Source organism: Cyanistes caeruleus, chromosome 12, assembly GCF_971803275.1.
Source record: "Cyanistes caeruleus chromosome 12, bCyaCae1.hap1.1, whole genome shotgun sequence".
Classification (NCBI taxonomy): Eukaryota; Metazoa; Chordata; class Aves; order Passeriformes; family Paridae; genus Cyanistes; species Cyanistes caeruleus.
The window spans coordinates 21,739,265-21,758,413 of record NC_141712.1 but is presented as its reverse complement, the minus strand read 5'-3'; the positions used below and the strand labels follow the sequence as shown (position 1 = coordinate 21,758,413).

At 48.1% G+C, this 19,149-nt stretch overlaps 3 protein-coding genes across 12 annotated transcripts in view; 1 reads left to right on the top strand and 2 right to left on the bottom strand.

Annotated features, from left to right (window-relative positions):
• AP1G1 (adaptor related protein complex 1 subunit gamma 1) overlaps nucleotides 1-8,520 on the bottom strand; it is a 39,512-nt gene extending 30,992 nt beyond the window's left edge. The window contains exon 1 of one of the 6 annotated variants that reach the window (XR_015275512.1): nucleotides 7,533-8,403. Coding sequence is in view for 2 of the 6 variants with exons in the window: in XM_086848097.1 (XP_086704223.1) it covers nucleotides 6,988-7,029 (42 nt within the window). In the remaining 4 variants the exon portion in view is untranslated. Of the gene's footprint in view, nucleotides 1-2,120; nucleotides 2,150-6,987 lie in introns of those variants that run through there. The other 5 variants (XM_086848098.1, XM_086848097.1, XM_086848095.1 and 2 more) reach the window with 5 other exon arrangements.
• A 12-nt stretch (nucleotides 8,521-8,532) lies between these two features.
• ATXN1L (ataxin 1 like) overlaps nucleotides 8,533-19,149 on the top strand; it is a 15,320-nt gene continuing 4,703 nt past the window's right edge. Inside the window, exons 1-2 of one of the 2 annotated variants that reach the window (XR_015275513.1) lie at nucleotides 8,533-8,615; nucleotides 8,861-10,440. Coding sequence is in view for 1 of the 2 variants with exons in the window: in XM_086848099.1 (XP_086704225.1) it covers nucleotides 8,971-11,028 (2,058 nt within the window). In the remaining variant the exon portion in view is untranslated. Of the gene's footprint in view, nucleotides 8,616-8,860; nucleotides 15,471-19,149 lie in introns of those variants that run through there. The other variant, XM_086848099.1, reaches the window with a different exon arrangement.
• The window catches only part of ZNF821 (zinc finger protein 821), a 12,584-nt gene continuing 10,715 nt past the window's right edge, over nucleotides 17,281-19,149 (bottom strand). For all 4 annotated transcript variants that reach the window (XM_086848102.1, XM_023934414.2, XM_023934416.2 and 1 more), the window contains 2 exons: nucleotides 18,917-19,083; nucleotides 17,281-18,200 (listed from right to left, as the gene is read on the bottom strand). In XM_086848102.1, the coding sequence (XP_086704228.1) occupies nucleotides 17,546-18,200; nucleotides 18,917-19,083 (822 nt within the window). In that variant the 3' untranslated portion in view covers nucleotides 17,281-17,545. The remainder of the gene's footprint in view (nucleotides 18,201-18,916; nucleotides 19,084-19,149) is intronic.

Genomic DNA, 19,149 nt, shown 5'->3' with positions numbered 1-19,149 from the left:
GTGATATGAATAAATTAACAGTTGCTATGCACTCATGCTGCACTAACAAGCATAATAATTACAGAGAAGTTAGAAATCAGTCTCCAGAACAAGTCCTTCCATGACACTACCTTTGCTACCATGCCTGCATGTAATACAGTTCTGCACCCTTTCTGAAGGGAAAGAGAAGTGAAATGCTGCATGCAGCACTTGAAGGGTAGATGTAATATTGAGGCATTTATATAAAATACCTTATATTTTTTTACCTATTATTTTCCTGAGAATTGGTTACACTCTGCGGAGTTTTGATTGCTGCCAAGTGCTCAGCTTGTGCTTTTCACAACAGTATCATAAACTCAAAAATCTCTTACCTGGGTGGCAACTGTCCATGTTAAGTGCTGAACTTTTAAGCCTGGACTCACCTACTACACACACATATCACATGATTCTAAACTGATCACGATAAGGCATGCTCTAGTTGGAAAATTGGGCAGAAGTTACAAAGATAAAAGCACTACTGCAGAAATATTCCACTGCAGTCTATAGGCAGTAATTTCATAATCACCAAGATCACCCGTGTGCAGGCTCATTCTGAAAAAGGTGAGTACAGGCCTTCCACTGTGTTCACACTGACATGCCAGGGACAGTGCACCAATCTGCATATGCGAAAAACAGCCTGCCCCCTTCCTCCCAAAAGCAGTCCTCAGACACATCAGTCTGGTTTGTGCTAAGACAGGCAGCAGTGAGAACGTGCAACTTTGGGAGACCTCAGATGGAGTGGAAAAGAGGTGAAAGGTTCACTCCAGCAGGAATCCACATTGATGCTACGGCACCCTAGTTAAGCTTGTCTTACAATGTTGCTGTTCCTGAGAAGATAAGCAGTGGCTACTACTAGTCTAGCTATTACAACAATAACTGACTCCTTTATTTAAAACAAAGTGTTCTTTTTTCAAAGCTTTTGAAACACTAATATGTAACCTGCAAACAAACTGAGGTTTGCCAACTATTTGTTCTGATACCACAAGCTGTTTTGTTCCTACTCTATATCTGAAGGTTTATAAACTGCTGAATGCTGATATCTGCAGCCTATGACTTTACAAACCCACTCCTTTCCTTGCAGTGGACCAAAACCTTTCTGTAGATATGTCCATGGAAGGCTTCAGCACCGTAAGCTTGGTCCTGGACAACAGAAAACAAAAGGAAAGACTGCCTAAACAGTTCTAGTCAACGGAAAAATAGAATTCAACAATGTTTGTTTCACTGAGAAGGCAGGTACAATGACAACAAATTGAAGATCTAGTTGGACTTCGCCTGAACATCATTCAGACATTGAATAAAGTGAACAGTCAGTATTTACAAATACCCTTGCATAAATAATTAGCAAAGCACACTGTAAAGATTATTTTTTGTCCTCATTTCACAACCACAGGAAGGCAAGCAGAACCAGCATTTTACAAAGCAAAGAATTGATAAATAAGACTCAAGAACCAGTTTCTGAGGCTTCCTGCTGCACAGTTACACAGAGTCCAACCTGAAGGGCTGACTAAGAGCAACTGTATCTCACACACACTTTCTTCCTGATGAGAACAGAACAATTCAGAACTGCTCTGATGGTGGACAAAATCAAGGACAAAAGACAGAGCTGTGATTTATTTTCCAATATTCAGAACTTCTATCCTTGTGCTGCAACTACATACTTTTTTTCGTCAATATCAAATCATTCAGCTTTTTTAATATACCTTTGAATCCATCCCATACAAAAGGTTTTGCAACCATCTATGTAAAATAGTGTCTTCCCCTCACAAATCACCTTACATGTTCATCCTTGAAGCTTGAGCTCTTCTTGGGTACACTCTTCCAGTATTTCAATACAATGTAATTCCCATGCAATGTAGCACATTGTTTTCTCCTCCTCCACAGGAAAGTGCTCTCTTAATACCAAAAATTCTTGCATCAAGTACCTGTTCTTTGCCTTCAGTGACTTTAAGATTCTTCTGCATGCTAATACATAAGAAATCTCATGCAGTTTTGAATTTCAGACATTTCAAGTAAGCGTAAGCAATAGTTACTGCAGATGAGAAGAAACTCTGGACATGAAACCACTTAAATTCAGAAACTTTACAGAAGAGATTAACATTTACCTGGTCTGAGCAATTCCAAAGCCTATTATAATGCAAACAGACCTTTAATGCAACAATGGGAGGAGAACGATATCATCTAGCAACAGGAGTCGGTGGAACTTCACTTTAGCTGGTGCCTAAGTGCTCCTTAAGACTTCCTCCAACGTAGCAAATCTTGTTCCTCAGGATTAGTTAATATTTTTCACCAGTACAGACACACCATTTTATTCTTTGCACATCAACATAAATGACAAGGCAGTTTGTAGAAGTTGTTACCTATTTCCACCTTGGGTTTAAAACAGGTATTTCCTTCAGCCATTTCTTTGTTAACTACAAGCTCCAGAAATCAGGGACGATCTCTGAAAACTTGGAAAGAGCCTACTAGTTAATATTTACATTATTTGGTAGGGTTGCATACAGAATTCTTCAACCTTATCAGATCTGTTTTCCTCTTCTCACTTCAAAAGCCTTGCTCCTTAGAAGAACTTACTCTCAAGATCAAAACTTCTGAGAGAGTCGGAGACCTAATTCAGATTAGTTCAAGTTGTATAGGTGGCTGGTGTTTAAATTCCTTAGAAAACAGAATTCCACCTTCTTCCCTGCAATCCAGAGACTAGTAAAGGTGTCACCTGTCGCTAAAGGACATGGAATGATTCACACGAACACATCTCAGTGGTATGACAGGAAAAGAAGTAACTTTATTTTTTGGCTGCAGTATTTTTAGATTCTTGACAAAGAGCAGGGATTGGATAACTAAGTTACCACCTTCCCAATCACACTGGTCATGTGAAATGTCCATCAAAGGACATTTCTTAGAAGGAATGTGTAAACACTTATGTTTACAGTTACTTTCCTGGGAAAGTAACTAAAACCATGAAAACAAGATCAGAAGGTTTAGTTTTCAGGCGACAGTCACCTCCCTCTGCTATTCAGGAATCCTTCCCCTGAACTAATAAAAACACATTCCCTCTCTTTGTGTAACTTGTTCCTACTATCCAAAAGTGGGAAAAAAATAAAAATCTTCATGTTTTAAAACATTTACTTTTCATTTAAACTGTACTGATAAATTACTACTTTATCCTCTTTTATGGTCTGTTACTTGTGAAGCTTGTCATATTTGAAAGTCAAAGATTTTAATCAACAGGCCATTGTACCAAAAATATTTGGGTAGAGAACTTTACCAGGAGTCCCGCTTAGAATAGTCACATTCAAATATGATGGGTCACCTTTTATATTTACAACACACACGTAATATTACCAAAACCCACCTTGAAAATGCTCAACTGCTTCAGCCAAGCTATATTCCTCTCTCAGGAATTGCAGAGCAAAGACAAAGGACAGTCCTTAAATGCTGAGTTGAGAACACATGCTCTGGAAACTATTTGGAAATGTTAGCTTACGTTTAAAATATCTAATGTCTCTAAGACAATAAAACTTTAAAAATTAACAGTTGTTTTAAAACCTCTTTAGGACAAATGATCAGACATTTAACATTTTAACATTCCACTATTATTTAGCCTTCAATTCTGGAAACATTAAGACATACAGGCCATCAAAATTAATTAAATTATTCACAGAAGAGGTCTACTGTTTGGGGAAATTATCCGAATTTTCACTTGTGGTGATATACACACCAACTTACAGCTTCTCCTGTAAATAGCATTTCTGAACTTAGTTCTGACTAGAAAACACCCAAAGCCTGAAGACCCCAAGGCTGAAGCAGCATACATTTCAAACACATCTAAAATACACAACTCAAGTTGCTCCACCCCAATGCTTGCGTAAGCAATCACACTCCTCAAGCAACCCCAGCTTTTGGGAACTTACACAACCAACTCCCAGCTGAATCAACAGCAGAACTCTCCTACTTGATTAGGTTCAACTGAATCCAGCCTAGTACACACAAGAGCAGAGGATCTGTCCAGACTCCATGAAAAGAGTAACTGCAGTGTTGACACCCACCACTGATGGTCTCAACTCTATACAGCTATCAGTAGGTTTCCCACTTCTATCAGACATGTAAAAAGAAAAATATAATATCAGGAAAACCAGAAACACACTCTCCAAGTAGAGATGAGGGTGTCAACAAATGCAGAGATATTGGCATATGATCCAGTATTATCAGTATTTATACAGATAACAGAAAATATTAAATTATTGTAACTATTTATACAATAAGCAACAAAGCAAGGAGCACCATCATCATCAAGAAATTGATGAGTTGAACACAAACGAGTTGAGAGAAAGAGCAACCAATCATGTAACATGCTAAGTGGGACAATCTCTTGTGAGGAAAAAGGTACTGAATGCAATAGAGAACTAGAAAGCAACATCAGAAAATCAAAAAGCAATTAAGTCAGCAGGGGGCTTCAAAATGCTTTCCCATAAGAAAAGGCATCAGAGTTACACTTTACTTTATGCAGACAGCTGGAGGAGAGCGGGGGAGGCCAAATAAGAAAAAAGTACCCCAAAACAAGGGCTAAAAAATAGTCTTGGAAGAAGAGATGGTCCCACTTCCAGTTACATTTAAAAAAAAAAACAACTCACCAACAAGAAATGCAGCACAACAGTAAGCAAGGCTCAGTGCTGCTCAAGGGCTGAGAGGAAGAGTAAAGGCAGGACAGAGACTGAGGACATTGCACAGATCCCACCCAATCCCACCCCTGAACAACTGCAGACCCCTTCCCACTCCCTGACTGAGGCATGGCCGCAGAGTACCAGTGAGCGCTGGATGAGGTATCCCATTCCTGCACAACTATGCACATACACCAAACCCAGCAACTCCTGAATTGCCTTAGGAAGACACAATGAGCTCCCAATCAGAACAAACATCAACCTCAACGACTGACAAAAAAAAAATAAAATTAATATCTCCCTTTTTTTTAGAAGCTAAAAAATGTAGGAAGAAGAATTAGCAGACCTATATAGCTGATCACCATGACAGATAGAAGCAGAGCTCCAGATTTTCTGGCCTCTGTTTCAATACTTCAACCACCATTGACCTACATTATCTCTGTATTTGTCACCTACTTCTAATTTTCTCACTATTTTAATCTATGAGGTAATCTGGCTATTTTACTTCCTGTTCACTTTCCCGCAGAGTTAAACTTTAAGTGAAATTTTTAAAAGCCACTACTTTGTCACAAAAAAACCCCACACCCTTCTTTGTCCTAGCTAATACCAGATAAAAGACAAGATGCCACAATTTTACATTCATTAATATAAACTTTACAACAGGTCATGTAGCTTCAGCTATGCCCTAGGAAATTCTAATTTTTGATTTTACCTGTAGCATTTCTGCCAAGTAGCAGATACAGGTTGCAGTAGTACCTGTGACATCAGCAGATTCACTTGTAGTCACATTACTTAGCTCTGTTTTGTGAGTTACAGACTCATCATATATTTACTTATTAACTCAAAACTCTCCTCCAGCAAAGTAATGCTCCTACCAAGGAAGGAGAGAGCCTTTTCCACAGAGAACAGCTATCATCTAGAACAAATTAGCATCACCTGGATTCATATGAAATTGCTCAATCATTAAAAAATACGTTGAGATCAAACAACCCATCCCCTGAAGTTATACAGGGCCAGCTCACAAATACAAATATTCACACTGGAGAGGAACAAGCAGCTTTACTTAGTGCCATCACTTTTAGCAGCAGTAAAGATTTGCATGAGCCCTCACACTTGGAAAGGTATCCTTCCAAACCTGAACTGCACTAACCAGGGTGGGCTCTGTGTGCCTGTCAACAGGCAGCCTGGACTCCTGTGCCACTGCCCACAGCCTTCTCACACCATGGCCTTACACGCTCACCAAACTCATCCTACAGTGATGCCACTGCAAAACGCTGTACACAAAGAAGCTACCAAGAATCAGAACATTTTTGTTATCCCTTAATCTCTCACAGGAACTACAAAGGTACTACAGGATCTTTCCATCTCTACCATGCCACCTTCAGGAAAACAGATCAGCAGTCACAGGAACAGAAAAGAAAAGCCAAAAAAAAAAAAAAAAAAAAAAAGGAAGAAAATGTGTTTTTTATCATAAAAGGAGGAAATCTGAAAGTTATCTTACACATTGGAAACACAAAAGCTGAATCCCTTCACAAAACAATTACCTAAGACCTACTTTTCTCTTCTCAAGAAACAAGAATTTAAATACCTTTCCTCTCCTCCCACCACAGAAAGATGGAAGATTTCATACCAAACTCCTCAGAAAAAAACCCCACAAAATCTCCTGCCTTGGTTCAACTCTCAAGTTTCCAATAAGTTTTCAAATCCTGTGCCAAACACCAGAGAGTACACAAGTAAACAAACAAAAGAATTTGGCAACAGAATGTGATACACAAACAAAGGAAAAAATACTAAGTGTAGTTTAGTGGAGCAGCAGTAGGGAAATGGGTACAAAAAGCTTTTGTGCTCTGTTGCAGAGAAATTAATCACAAAAAAAAAAAGGGGGGGGGGAAATGAAACAGCACAAATTTCTCTGCCATTTTAAATGTAGGATGCTCCTGGCATCCCTAAAGGATTCCCTGCATTTACAGGGGAAAACACAAATATATTTTACTGTCTAAGCTGCTATGGATCAAACACCTTTTGGCCACATGTGACAGTTGTTATCCTTTCAAAGATATTCCACTGGGATTCTGTGCTGTCCCGTTAATATTTCAAGCATCAGAAAATGAAATTTGTTGCTTAGCATTTTTACGCATCACTTTCAACACAATAAAACACACACCTGTTCCATCTGTTAACTTTAAAAACAACGTCTACTAGAAAATAAATTACAATTTATCTTGTAGCTCGTCCAAGAACTCAACCGGCCTTGAAGAAGGGACTTGAAGGCGCCCTTAAAACCGGACGTCAGACAGCAGCTCACTGTAAATACCTTTAGCCAGACAGAACATCTCCTGTTTCCATTAAAACCCATGAACGGTAAGTACTGCAGATGCTGTAATACTCGGGGCGCTTGTGCAACCTAGGCAATAATATACCAAGGGAAGGACGGGCACAAGTCCCGGCTGCTCCCGAGCCGGCACCGAGCCACAGCACAAACCAGCTCCTGAGGTAGCGCTCCCGCTTCAGCTGCGTGCTACCCCCGAGCTCCGGGGACGGGCGCCGAGGCAGAACCCGCACCGCCGTCTTCTCGGCACAGAACGGCCACGGCAGGCACGGTCCGCTCCCGGCGCTCGATCAGAAGGCCCAGGGGCGCAGGGCAGAGTTCGAAGCGGGCCGGACCGCCGGGCAGAGGCAGCGGCGCCGGCAGAGGCGGCGAGAGGGCACGGGGCGGCCTCGCGGACAGAGCGGCCGAGGCCCAGCCGCGGAGGTCGGGGCGGACAGAGGCCCCAAGACTCGCGCGGCCTCGGGCGGCGGGACCTGGAGGTCAGGGGAGGCCCAGCCTGGACAGCGGAGGCTCGAATCAGTCCCACTCACCAGGCCGGTCCCTGCAGCAGCAGCGGCGGACAGAGCAGGGCATTCAAAATGGCGGCGGCGCGGCCGCAGCACTGATACCGCAGGCGGAGGGATCCGCAAGCCGGCTCGCTCCCCGCCACCCCGCAGGCTCTCCTGACCGCGGGTGGGACGGTGGCCGTGCCGGGTTTGGTGGGAACGGGGCCGGGAGGGCGAGAGGGCGGGGCAGCTCCGCCGGTGGCGGGATGAAAAATGCCGCTTGCACTACTTTTCTTGGCGGAAGCACCCGTGAGGTTGGTCTTGGAAGGCAAGGTGCAGCTGCACCGTGGCAGTCCCTGATGACGTCAGGCGCGGGGCGGTCCTAGAGGCACGCGCACGCCAGGTGGGGCCGGGCGGGACCCGTCGCCTGTGTCCGCGGTTCCGGCATCGGGGGGTTCCGAAGCCGGAGGGGCAAAACCGCTCCCAGCCCGCCGAATCTCACACTGTTTAAATATCCACCGGCGATGGGGGGAGCGCAGTGTGCGGCAGTAAACGAGGCGTCTCGGGAAGAGGGTACAGAGCCACCCCCACCCCAGGCAGCTCTTCTGTCCCCACTTCCAGGACCTTATGTCACATTAACGATCACCGAATGATGCGGAAGTGCCCTCCGCGGAGCCCGGTCAGCAGCACGGGGCCGGCCGGACACTGCGGGGGTGCAAGAGAGGGCTCAGGCACGTTCAGACCGACGGCTTCCGCCGGGGAGCCGGGCCACGCTGCCGCGGGGCCCGCGCTGCTAGCCAGCCGCTGAGAGAGCCCATCCGGGGTGCGGAGCTAACCAAAGCCATACGGCGCTGCCGCCAGGTGACTCGCGCTGTGCGGCCGGGCCCCGGGCAGGGCCCTCAGACCGGGCCGGACTGAGACCCGAGCGGACGCAGCTGGTTGCCACGGCAACGGCGCTGTGGCTCCGTGACGCCATTTGGACGCGGCGGAATCACGACCCCTGCCGCCGAGCGAGTAGTTCCGGTGATGCGTCATTGCTATGCGACGCGTCATCGGCGTGCGCTACGGGTGGGGAGGAGCCGGTCCGGGCACCGGGCGGGCCCGTGGGGCCGGTCCGGGCCATGGAGGGTGAGCCGCGGGCACCGGGCGGGTACTGGGCGGGCCCGCGGGACGTGATGAGGCGGGGTGCGCGGCAAGTGCGGCCGGGATTTTGGGGCCGGGGTTGGGGACGGCGACCGGGCTCGGGCGTCTTCCGTCCCCGGCGTTTCGACCCTGGGCCAGAGGCCGTCGTCGTGCCCTTTCCCGGAGCCGGGGCTTGGGCCGCCCCCCGTTCCTGAGGCTAGGACTGATGGCTACCTCTGTTCCTGGCACAGGTGAGGCGGCGACCGGCGGCGCGGATCCAGGAGCCCGCGCGTGGCAGCCCCAGTGGGTGCCCCCATGAACGAGCGTCGCGGCCGGGGCTGCCGGCACACCGCGGGGCGCCATGAGAGCGGGCCACGAGCGGAGCCAGGAGTGTCTCCCGCCAAAGAAGCGGGAACTTGCCGCCGCCAACACTGGCACCGAGGCGGGACGGGCGGGGGGAGCCCAGGGTTCGGGCGAGGGACCCGAATGGGCTCGTACGGCTCGGCCGGCTCCCGCCGCACCGCGCTACGGTCCTGGCGAGTCCCCCGAGGCGGCGGCGGGGCTGACGGTGGACCAGTATGGGATGCTCTACAAAGTGGCAGCACCGCCTGCCACCTTCTCCCCCACGGGCCTGCACCCCGTGGTGAACGTGAGCCCCCTGTCCCCCGCCTTCAACGTGACCTCGCCCATCATCCAGCACCCGGCGGTGCCCTTCCACTCCCTCCACTATGCACAGATCCCTTCGGCTTCCCTGCAGCTCATCGGTTCCCACTACACAGTGCCCTATGCCATCCCTCCTGCCTTCCTGCCTAGTCCTCTCTTGTCTCCTTCCACCAACCTTACTGCCCCCCATGTCCCTCACTTTGTGCCATATGCCTCCCTGTTCACAGAAGAAGCTGCTCCTTCCCCCCAGACTACCTCTCCCACCCACAGCTTCAACAAATCCGCCTCTGCAGCCTCTTCTGGGCAGATGCAGCACCACACTGCGCCTCAACCACTGGACATGGCACCGGGGAGAATTCCTGTTTATTATCAGATGTCCCGCCTCCCACCAGGGTATTCAGCCTATGAGGCACCTGTAGCAGGTGGTAGCCCAGAGTCTCCTCAGCAAGACAGTCAGCTGAGCTCAGAGGTGGCTGCGGCCAATGGTGGGCAGAGGCCCCTGGAGCAAAGTGTGGCCAGGAGGCCCAGCGAGGCTGTGGACTCTGCCTGCAGTGCAGCTGAGGACTGTCTGCCCCGCGGGGCTGCAGCAGGATGTATGGGCGATGGACAGTTCCTTCCAGGTTACCAGATGCTGGGAAGAGAGATCTCTGTGCCTACTCACAGGAACACCCCAGACACTGATCTGGAGGTTCAGAGGGTGGTGGGGGTGTTGGCATCTCAGGATTATCATGTTCTGGCAGCCCAGAGGAAAGATGGCCCAAGCCCTTTGAACCTTTGCCATAAAATCCAGGGAGACATGCTGAGGAACACCACAGACAGGGCTGCAGCTGGGAACAGCCAGTCCCGGAGCCCATGTGGAATGTCCCCCGAAGAGACTGTGAGACAGAGACAGTTAGCCAAAGGAATGGTGATAGCCAATGGAAAGCCAGTACTTGTTCCCATTGGATCTGAGCCTGTCAGGTCTTCCACTTCAGAAGCCCTGGTGAGGGAGAGCCCAGATGCACAGGCTCGAGGAAATGTACTTGAAAAGGAGCTGCCCCAGTTGCAGCCACCCAGCTCCTCACAACTGCCCTCTCACTTCATGAAAGGAGCCATCATCCAGCTGGCAACAGGAGAGCTGAAGCGGGTGGAGGACCTGCAGACTCAAGACTTTGTTCGCAGTGCGGAGGTGAGTGGAGGCCTGAAGATTGACTCCAGCACTGTGGTGGATATTCAGGAAAGCCAGTGGCCTGGGCTTGTCACACTGCATTTTGTGGTTGGGGAGCAGCAAAGTAAAGTGAGCATTGATGTGCCCCCGGAGCATCCCTTCTTTGTGTATGGCCAGGGCTGGTCCTCCTGCAGCCCCAGGAGGACTGCTCAGCTCTTTGCTTTGCCCTGTCACAGGCTGCAAGTGGGGGATGTCTGCATATCAATCAGTTTACAGAGCATGAATGGCAACTCGGCTTTTCAGGCCAACTCCCCTCTCACGGATCAGCTGGTATCTGCTAGGGAGAGATTGGAACAAACACCTCAGGGGCCCAGAGAGCCATCTGACAGAGCTGCTGAAAAGAAGAGCCACACAGAAACAACCAGTATGGCCCAGAGCTCTCATGCAGAATCTTCTCACCCTGAGGCTGGCAGTCTGTACAGTTTGGCCCCAGGCTTCCAAAGATACAGTGTGCAGGCAGAGGAGCCTCGTTCCCCTCTGCTCCGTCCCTCTTTCATTCCCCAGGAAGTCAAGCTGTCTATTGAAGGGCGTTCAAATGCAGGGAAATGATCCCTTGGAGGTGTGAGGTAGGGTGGCCAGAGCAGGTGAGCCTCACCATCAGGTGGAGGAATTGCACAGACTCTGTTATAGGCTCACCAGCAAAGGCTGCTCTTGGCCTTGCAGGAGTTGCTCCATTCCAGTTCCATGGCTGACCAGTTCCTCCTGGGGAGTCAGGAGGGCTCCAGTGCCTCAGGGAGCAGTGACAGGCTAGCTGGGGTGGGGAACAGGGATGCGCTCATGAGTGTGTGATGAGAGCACTCCAGAGGCTGGAGGCTGGGGCCTTCTCCCACCTCCTGGGATAACTGACTCCCTGCAGGGCAGGGGCCGAGCATTCGAGGCAGGTAGGGAGATGAGGAGGGCAAACTTGGCTTAAGGTAGCAGATAAAATTGGTGAAGATTTTATGCCACCTTTCTCATGATGGGGAGAGATGGCTCCTCACTGGAGTTTGGGGGCTCTACTCCCAGTATCCCCATTCTTCACACATGCACTTTAAAAGGACCATTCACCGATGGAGCTCTCAAGGGCAGGATGGAGGTGCTTCTCTGGTGGTTCTGATTAACATCTCTTCCACTGAATCCAACTGCTCTTTTTTCTTTCAAAGAATGTATGGATTTGATTGAATCACAGAAATTCAAGAGGAAGGACCAAATGTATGGGCTTGGTTGCAGGTGAATAGGGAACTTGAGCACTTGAGAGGGGACACAGGTTGGGATGGGAGACATTTGTTTCCTGCTATAAAGTCTACTTATTTGTTTTGCCACCAAATCAAATCTTTCTTCCCATGTTAATAACTTTCAAAAAAACCCTCCTGGGCTTATAGCTTTTGCAGAGGCTTAACCTAGGGATGAATAGGGTTGGATATGTTTTGTTTGGTTGAATTTTGGTTTTGGGTATTTTATTGGTTCAGGGTTTTTTAAAATCTGAAGCAAAATACATTCAGCATTCTCTAGGGAAGGGTGAAAACATCCTTCTTCTGTGAGAAGACTGATGCTATTTTGTAATTAAGTCAGAAAAATGTTCCAGATGGCTAATCCTTCCCTGCAGGCAGTTTCCTGAATAAGCTTTAGACAAGAGACAAGTGTTTGTGCATGTGCAGGCAAGGTACAAAGTTTGTGCTAAGTACAATTCTATGACTAATGTATGGACTCTAAAAATATCATAGCATCACAGGGCATTTTGGGGTAATTTTGTGTTAGTTTTTCTGATGCTTCTCTTTGGAGTTCCTCTGTAGAACAATGTGGTAAAATCAAGAGTAGTCTTTTTCATGCTGAGATTTAATACAATTGTGTATGAAGACCTGATTATGGTGATAACACTCTATTGAATGAAGGCTCCTGTAGTTACATTAATCTGCCCTCTCTGCTGGTGTGTTATGACACCATTGCTCAGCTAGGATAAAGAATAGTCACTGTTCTGTTGAGAAAACAGTTTTCGCTGACTTAACTTGGCTTGAGTATTCCTTCTATTCAGGTGCCCATCTCTATGCTAGGACCAGGCTTTGGAGGGGGCCTTTCTTAGTGTGCAGAGCCCTGATGTTCAGCATGCCATTCCTGTCTCCCTGCTCTCATCTGCCTGAAATTTGTCAAGTGTGCCTGACTTTTGGGGCACCATTCCTCTCTGTCACAGAATGGTGTGTGTCAGCACCTCTCCTTGCAGTGGTACTGTCTCGGGGCTGTTCTGCACTCCCTAGGAGTGTGGTTGGCTTCTGCTTACTGTGCAGTGGACACATTCTCTGTCTGTATTAGGCAAGTCAGTCTCCAGAATGCCCCTTCCATCCTGGCCTCAGTCCTGTTTTCCTAGCACATTGCTACCCATTTCTGTTGCCTTTAAAATGCCTGCACCAGCACAGGCCCTAGGTGAGATGTGTGCTAATCATGCCCTCAGTGTTTGTGCCTCACAGGGTTCTCCAGAATGAGGATGTTGCCCCCATATCACGTGTAGCTGCTTCCAAATGACACACTTCTGGTTTCATCAGCTGCATTTGGGATGTGTGAAGTCACAGTGATGCTGTTGTGTGAAGATTTTGCCTCCTCAGGGTGCAGCGTTAGGGTTAGGGTTACAGATGTAACTGTAGGGTAATTAGGGTTAGGGTTACAGATGTGGGAACAGATGTTTTCACAGCTCTGTTTGTCAGTGAAGTGTCCACCTGGGCCCCTTTGTCACCTGGTGCTGTCACAGCTCCTGCTGACTGGACTCTCCTACATAAAACTCTCCATTAATGTTGGTAATTAGTACTTAATGCACAGGATAGCTGAGGTGTCTGTGGCCAGAGGCAGAGGAGCCCAGGTTCTCATGCCTGTTCTATGCATGGTGCATGCAGAGGAATTCAGGGCTGTGACAGGCACTTGAGAAAGGGATCTCGTATGCATACAGCATATGAATGTAGAGGGGCTGGTTACACCATAAAGGCAATGTCTGAGCAACTGAGGGTGCAGAGTCCCTTGAGTGTCTCTGAACACCAATGTCTGTCTTAGAGGGTTTGGAGAGCTTGCCTTATGCCGTGTGTGTTACTGTAACTCCTCAATCTCAGCTGCACTGTACAGTGGTCAGAATGGGCACTACTGACAAATGAGGCAAGATGCAGTGTGGCTTAAATAACTTTGTACTGTAGGCAGGTGAAGGGCTGTGAAGGTGCTCGCCCTGTTGTTTACCTGGCTGCTGACCTGGACTTTGGCTTGCTGCACCTCTGTTGGGTGCAGTCCTGAGCTCTGTGGAACAGGCCAGTGTGAACTGGACCTTGGTGCTTTTACCCAGACTCCTGTCAGTCCTGCTGTTGTGTACGTTTCAGCTGCTTGCTCGTCCCTGGAAGCAGTGCTTTGAAGCACAGCCCATGACAAGGGACTGAGATGGAGAATCTGTGTGTCTGGCTGTTTGCCCCAAAAGGGTGGGCAGGCAAGGGCCACAAGCAACTCTCCAGCCCAGCTCAGCAGTACTGGTATCACAGGAACCTGTCCTTACTGGGCAGGGCTGTATGCCTTAGCACCATAGTGGTGGTTGTATTGATCACTGAGGCTCTCCTGGGATGGGGCATGTGTGAGGCTGTGCTGCAGGGAGTAAGGCTGTGAATGAGCCCATGGAGGAGGCTTTTTTTTCTTGGGTTTATAGGGAAAGGAGGAGATAAAGCCAGAAAGACATTGCAGAGTGGAACGGTCACCTGGGCTTTTCTGCTGGCGGAGATGTGACAGACTTCTCCGAGAAATACACCATGTTCCTGCTGCTGTTGTGGATGGTAGGAGAGCTGTGGTCTGTCCTGCCTGGAGGAGGCCCTAATCTTATCCAGCTCACACTGTAGCAGGAGCCCATGGGATGAAATAATAGGGTCTGTAGCTGTTTGTCCCATCTCATGGAACATGCCTTGTGGTAGCTGCACAGTGGAGCCAAGCCTGTCTCTGGGCTGTGCATTCACAGCAACGAGCGCTCATCACTACCAGACTATGCAGAGGAAGCTGTCTGGAAGGGAAGGAAGCTACAGAGGCCCCTCTGGCTTCCCCTTCCAGCTGCTGAGCAGCTTTTTATATTGCACTTTTCACATTAAGTGTCCCTGTCCCCACCCCACACTTCAAGTCACTTTGTCCCATAGAGAACTAACAATCCTTGTCTCAGAAAATATTGTGAAAGAAACTACAGCAGCTGGAGTAGCCCAAATGCTAGTTCCTGCCCACAGCAGCACACGTGCCTTTCCCCAGCATCACTCGCAACTGCTCCTTGTCTTTCGAGCTGTGCTAGAGCCTGACACTTGTCAGAAGCTGCTAAGACAGCTACAAATATACATTCAATATAGTTTGCCCCAGGGTGTTCCACATATAGTTTAAAATGCTGATGGTCCAGGCCCTTCCACGGCCTTCACACCTGTCCATCAAGGACAGAATTGCCCCCTAAGGTCCTTCAGGCTGCTGCCACCCACCCTGCCAACACACCCCTGGCACATTCAAGTTGTTCTTGGCTTTCATGGCACCTTAGCACCGGGGAGGGTCTGCTCAGAGAGAGAGAGACACGGGGGAGCTGGCTGGGCTGCCCTGAGGCAGAGAGATGTTTGTAGATAAAAGTGCTGACCCCTCACTATAATCCCCAGTATATGGCTGTATTAACATGTAACCGATGCAGTGTATCTAAAGCCTTAGAACTAGTCAGGTGCTCCCCTCCAACTTTGTCCCTGCCCCTTTCCTCCTACCTGATCTTTAACAAAGCATTAATAATTCTAAGGATAATCTCTATTTTGTTGTGCTTTTTTTGTAACTGTTTTAAATAAATCAATTTGTACTGTATATTTGTACTTTGGTGAGATCCTTTTTCCTGTTTTACCATTTTAAGTCTGTACTTGCCTACAAACAGATTGTATTTTTATTGTTAATGCTTTTATGAATATTGCATTTAACTTGTTGACTCTGTAAACACAGTATATATCTATATACATATATATATATATCTATATATAAACCAATAGCTTTTCCTTTGGTGTTTGAGACTTTTTGCTTGTCTGCAGTATCACTGGTCATTAGCTTGTGACTTCTCTGGATTTACACAGTGATCTGGAGACTCATGTCAAGGGCAAGATACAGGGTGAAAGATTGATTATTAGCCATAATTCTGTGTTTTCAGATACTTTTGTGTTATGTGGTCTCTCCTGAACCCCTTAGAATAAAGATAAGGTGTCAGTGATGGTACAGGGAAAGTTTCAGCTGCATGTTGCAGAGTAAAGGTACATTTCTGCTGGGCAAGCAAAACATGAGGCAGAGAAAAAGCAGATACTGCCAGAAGCAAACTGGGAATTTTAGTATGAAAATGAACAGAAGTAAGGATAAAAATGAGAGATCACAGAACAAAAGGGGGACATGAACAAAGCAACATGGAACTGAACAGCTCCTTTACAGTGCCTTTTCCCAAGGAGAGAGAAGCAGAGATGGCTCCTGGGTTCAGTCCTACATGATGAATGAACGTCATGTTCAAACAGCTTCTGTACAGGGAAGAAACTAAATGTTGCAGTGGCAGGTGGAGAAAACTTGCACTGAAAAGATTCAATGCTGTTTCCTAGCAGCATCCCCAGGGCTGGCTATAAGAGTAGTTCATTGCCAGAAAAATGCAACATTATGCATTTTGAAGGTTAACTTTTAATTAGGGCTTTAAGGGACTGCAATCAACCATTTTTCAAACTGAAAAATTAGTAGGAAATGAGGGTTTTAAGTAATCTGATCAAAAGATTTTGCTTCTTGTTTTAACTTTACTCTTCTGATCTCAAGTATCGGTCTTGTGACCACCATTTCTAACTTAAAGAAGAGAAACAGCCATCAGAGAGAAGACAGTACTTCCCAAGGTGTTTAAACCGTGTATGACTCTAACTGGAAATTCTATGGAGGTAATAGGGGTTTTCAGGCTACAAAACACAGAAGTGTGGCACACTGCCTTTTGGTGGGCTGGTATCTAAAAACCACAAAGCTACATCAAGCATTTTCAAGTGCTGATTCTTAAAGAAGCCGAATAGTGGAGAGTGTACCACTTCTTTGCCCTGCCATGAGTCCCTCTGTGCCACTGCTTTTCCTTTTGCAGTTTAAAGATGCCTAGATATAATTTCCATAGTTGCATAGTTTTAACAGTGATTTCTATTAGTGATGGGGACCTTTTCTTGTAGGCACAGGCTATGATCGCATTTTGCCTCCAGTATATCTGTGTTGCTCTTGCACTGGGGACTCCAGCACTGGACACAGGTCTCTAGATGTGGCCTCACCACTGCTGAATAAAGGCAAAAGCAAACCCATAGAGTCCTAGACACTGACCTTCTCTATTACCATTCAATCAACTGTTTCACTTGGAAACATGAAATGTTGTTTAAGTGAAAATTAACTTGTGAGTAAAGCGGCAAACTTGTTTGCTATTTGTTTACCTTGGCCAGTCTTTCACTGTTTTTTTGGGTTTTTTTCTAAAAATAGGACCTCAGGTTCCTTAGTTTTTCCATGGATGCTACTGCAACTAAGTATGTAATAATGATGTTTAAAAAAAGGGTGTGCACAGTAATTTCCAGAAGGACATCCTCCTTTGTTTCCTTTTTATGGGCACAAACGGGAAATTATTTACTCCTGGAGGACTTGTGGCCTATCTGTCTTCAGCTCTGTAACTCATGCTGCAGTAAGCAAGATCCTTTTTTCTTGAGGTGGGTTTCACCTACAGCGTAACTGCAGCAGTCTAGACACATTCACGGGGCAAGGGCCCAAAAACAGGACAAAGCACAAAAGGTAAGGAAGGGGACTAATACATGTGAACATGAATTAATGTCAATTAATACGTTAATTTATTTTCGTTCTGTCACAGGCTGTGACTTGGCCCCCAGAGCAGACTGTATCCTCAGAATCTGCTCCCACCAAAGCTGCTTTGGCAGGTATCTCTCAGCTCTGTTCTCCTGGGTTGAGAGGAAAACCATAACCACCTGTCAGGGAGGCTCAGGCAGGGACCCACAGCAGCCTCCTGAGCACAGAAGCCTGCTAGTGCACATGTGGCAGGTGCAGCAAAGGCAGCACAGTTCTTGGCTGTGGTTTAGTGCAACGCACTGTTGCTCTGCTCCTCAAAGGTCATTTTGCCCAGCAGCTGGCTCTCCAGCTCCACATTGCTTACTGGCAGCTGAAAGAAATTCATCTCAGCTGCCAAAGCAGCCATGGCAGAGGGGTCCTGGCCAAACTGTGCCCGGAGCATCATATCCATTTTCTCCAGGCGCCGCTTGAGCCTCTTGGCCTCACGCTCCCGGATGAGCCGGGCTTGTCGCTTCTCAGGGGTCTCGTTGGCACGTTTCAGGCGCATGGCTTCCCGGTCCCTCTGCAGCCGCCGTGCCCGCTGCTCATCTGTCTCCTGCATGCGCTGCAGCCGCTTGGCTTCCCGGTCCCGCATGCGCCTCACTTCCCGCTCCTCGGGTGTCTCATTGTCCCGCCGGCTCTTCTTGGCTGTGCGCTCCCGCTCCAGGCGCTGTAACCGCACTTCCAGGGGCTCGTTCTGGCGCCGCAGGGCCCACTTGCGCATGCCGGGGGTTTGCGCCTCGAGTAGCTTACGGTATGCAGCGCAGTTGTTGCACACCAGGAGGATGCCCGCAGGATACACAGGGGTGCAAAAGGCAACATCCTTACCCTCGGTGCTGGAGGGGCCCTGGCTCTGTGGTGCTGGCAGCCGATCCGCACTGAGCACTTCTGGCAGCTTCTCACTGCAAAGCAGGACGAATGGAGTCAGAGGCTTGGTGCTGTGGGCAGAGTCCCCATCTCTGAGTGCCCATGGGCTGCTGTGAACAATGTTCCCACTACAGCCCATGGCAGAGACCTCTGCTAAATCATTTGCCCACAGATATGTCTAAGTGTCTAAAATAAAGCACAATCCTAGCCAGGGTAAGGAAGTGCATTAGCCCAGAGCAGTATCTCAGTTGGAAGAGTTCAAGAGTGGGAACAAACCAGCAAACTGCTTCTCCCCTTTATCTCTGAATTTCTCCTTTTAGCCCCATTCTGCTAGTCAGTGGATAATCATCCACTAAGCAGGACACAAAGAAAGAATTTGGTCTTTGCCTGTAGTCCTGCTCTGGACATGACAAACACATCTGGATAGTGCAGCCTTACTCCAGTGAATTGCTGGGCAAGGAAAGGGGTGGATTGTTCTCCAGTGACTTGAGCCCACAGTGCATTCTGCACTTCTCTAGCCCTGCACAGTGTTAAGAACGACCCTTTTACCAGCACAACCTGCGGACATCTTGGCAGGGGATGCAGAACTGCAGACAGGAAGGGATCAGGAAAATGTCACTCACTGGGGGTGTTTAGCACTGTCCTACAGGCCTCAGTGGGTCCAGAGCCACAACTTCTGAGTCATTCAAGGCAACCCACCTAATCTTTAATGTGCTGCCCTAGCCCACTCACTGGCCAGGGTGACCCTGACCTGTTGAAGGTGGCGTGGCTGGTGAAGCGTGCTCCACAAACTGCACAGTTGGATAGCTGGTCCTCTGAGTGGATCAGGAGATGTCTTCCAAGGGATCCCGGGGAGCTGAGGGCTCTGCCACACACAGGACACAGGTAGCTCTTGGCACTCACCACCGCTCCAGTGTGCTGCAAAACAACCATTCGCGTGGTAGTTACACATTGCCTAGCTCCCTGCCCAGTCCAAGGCATGCT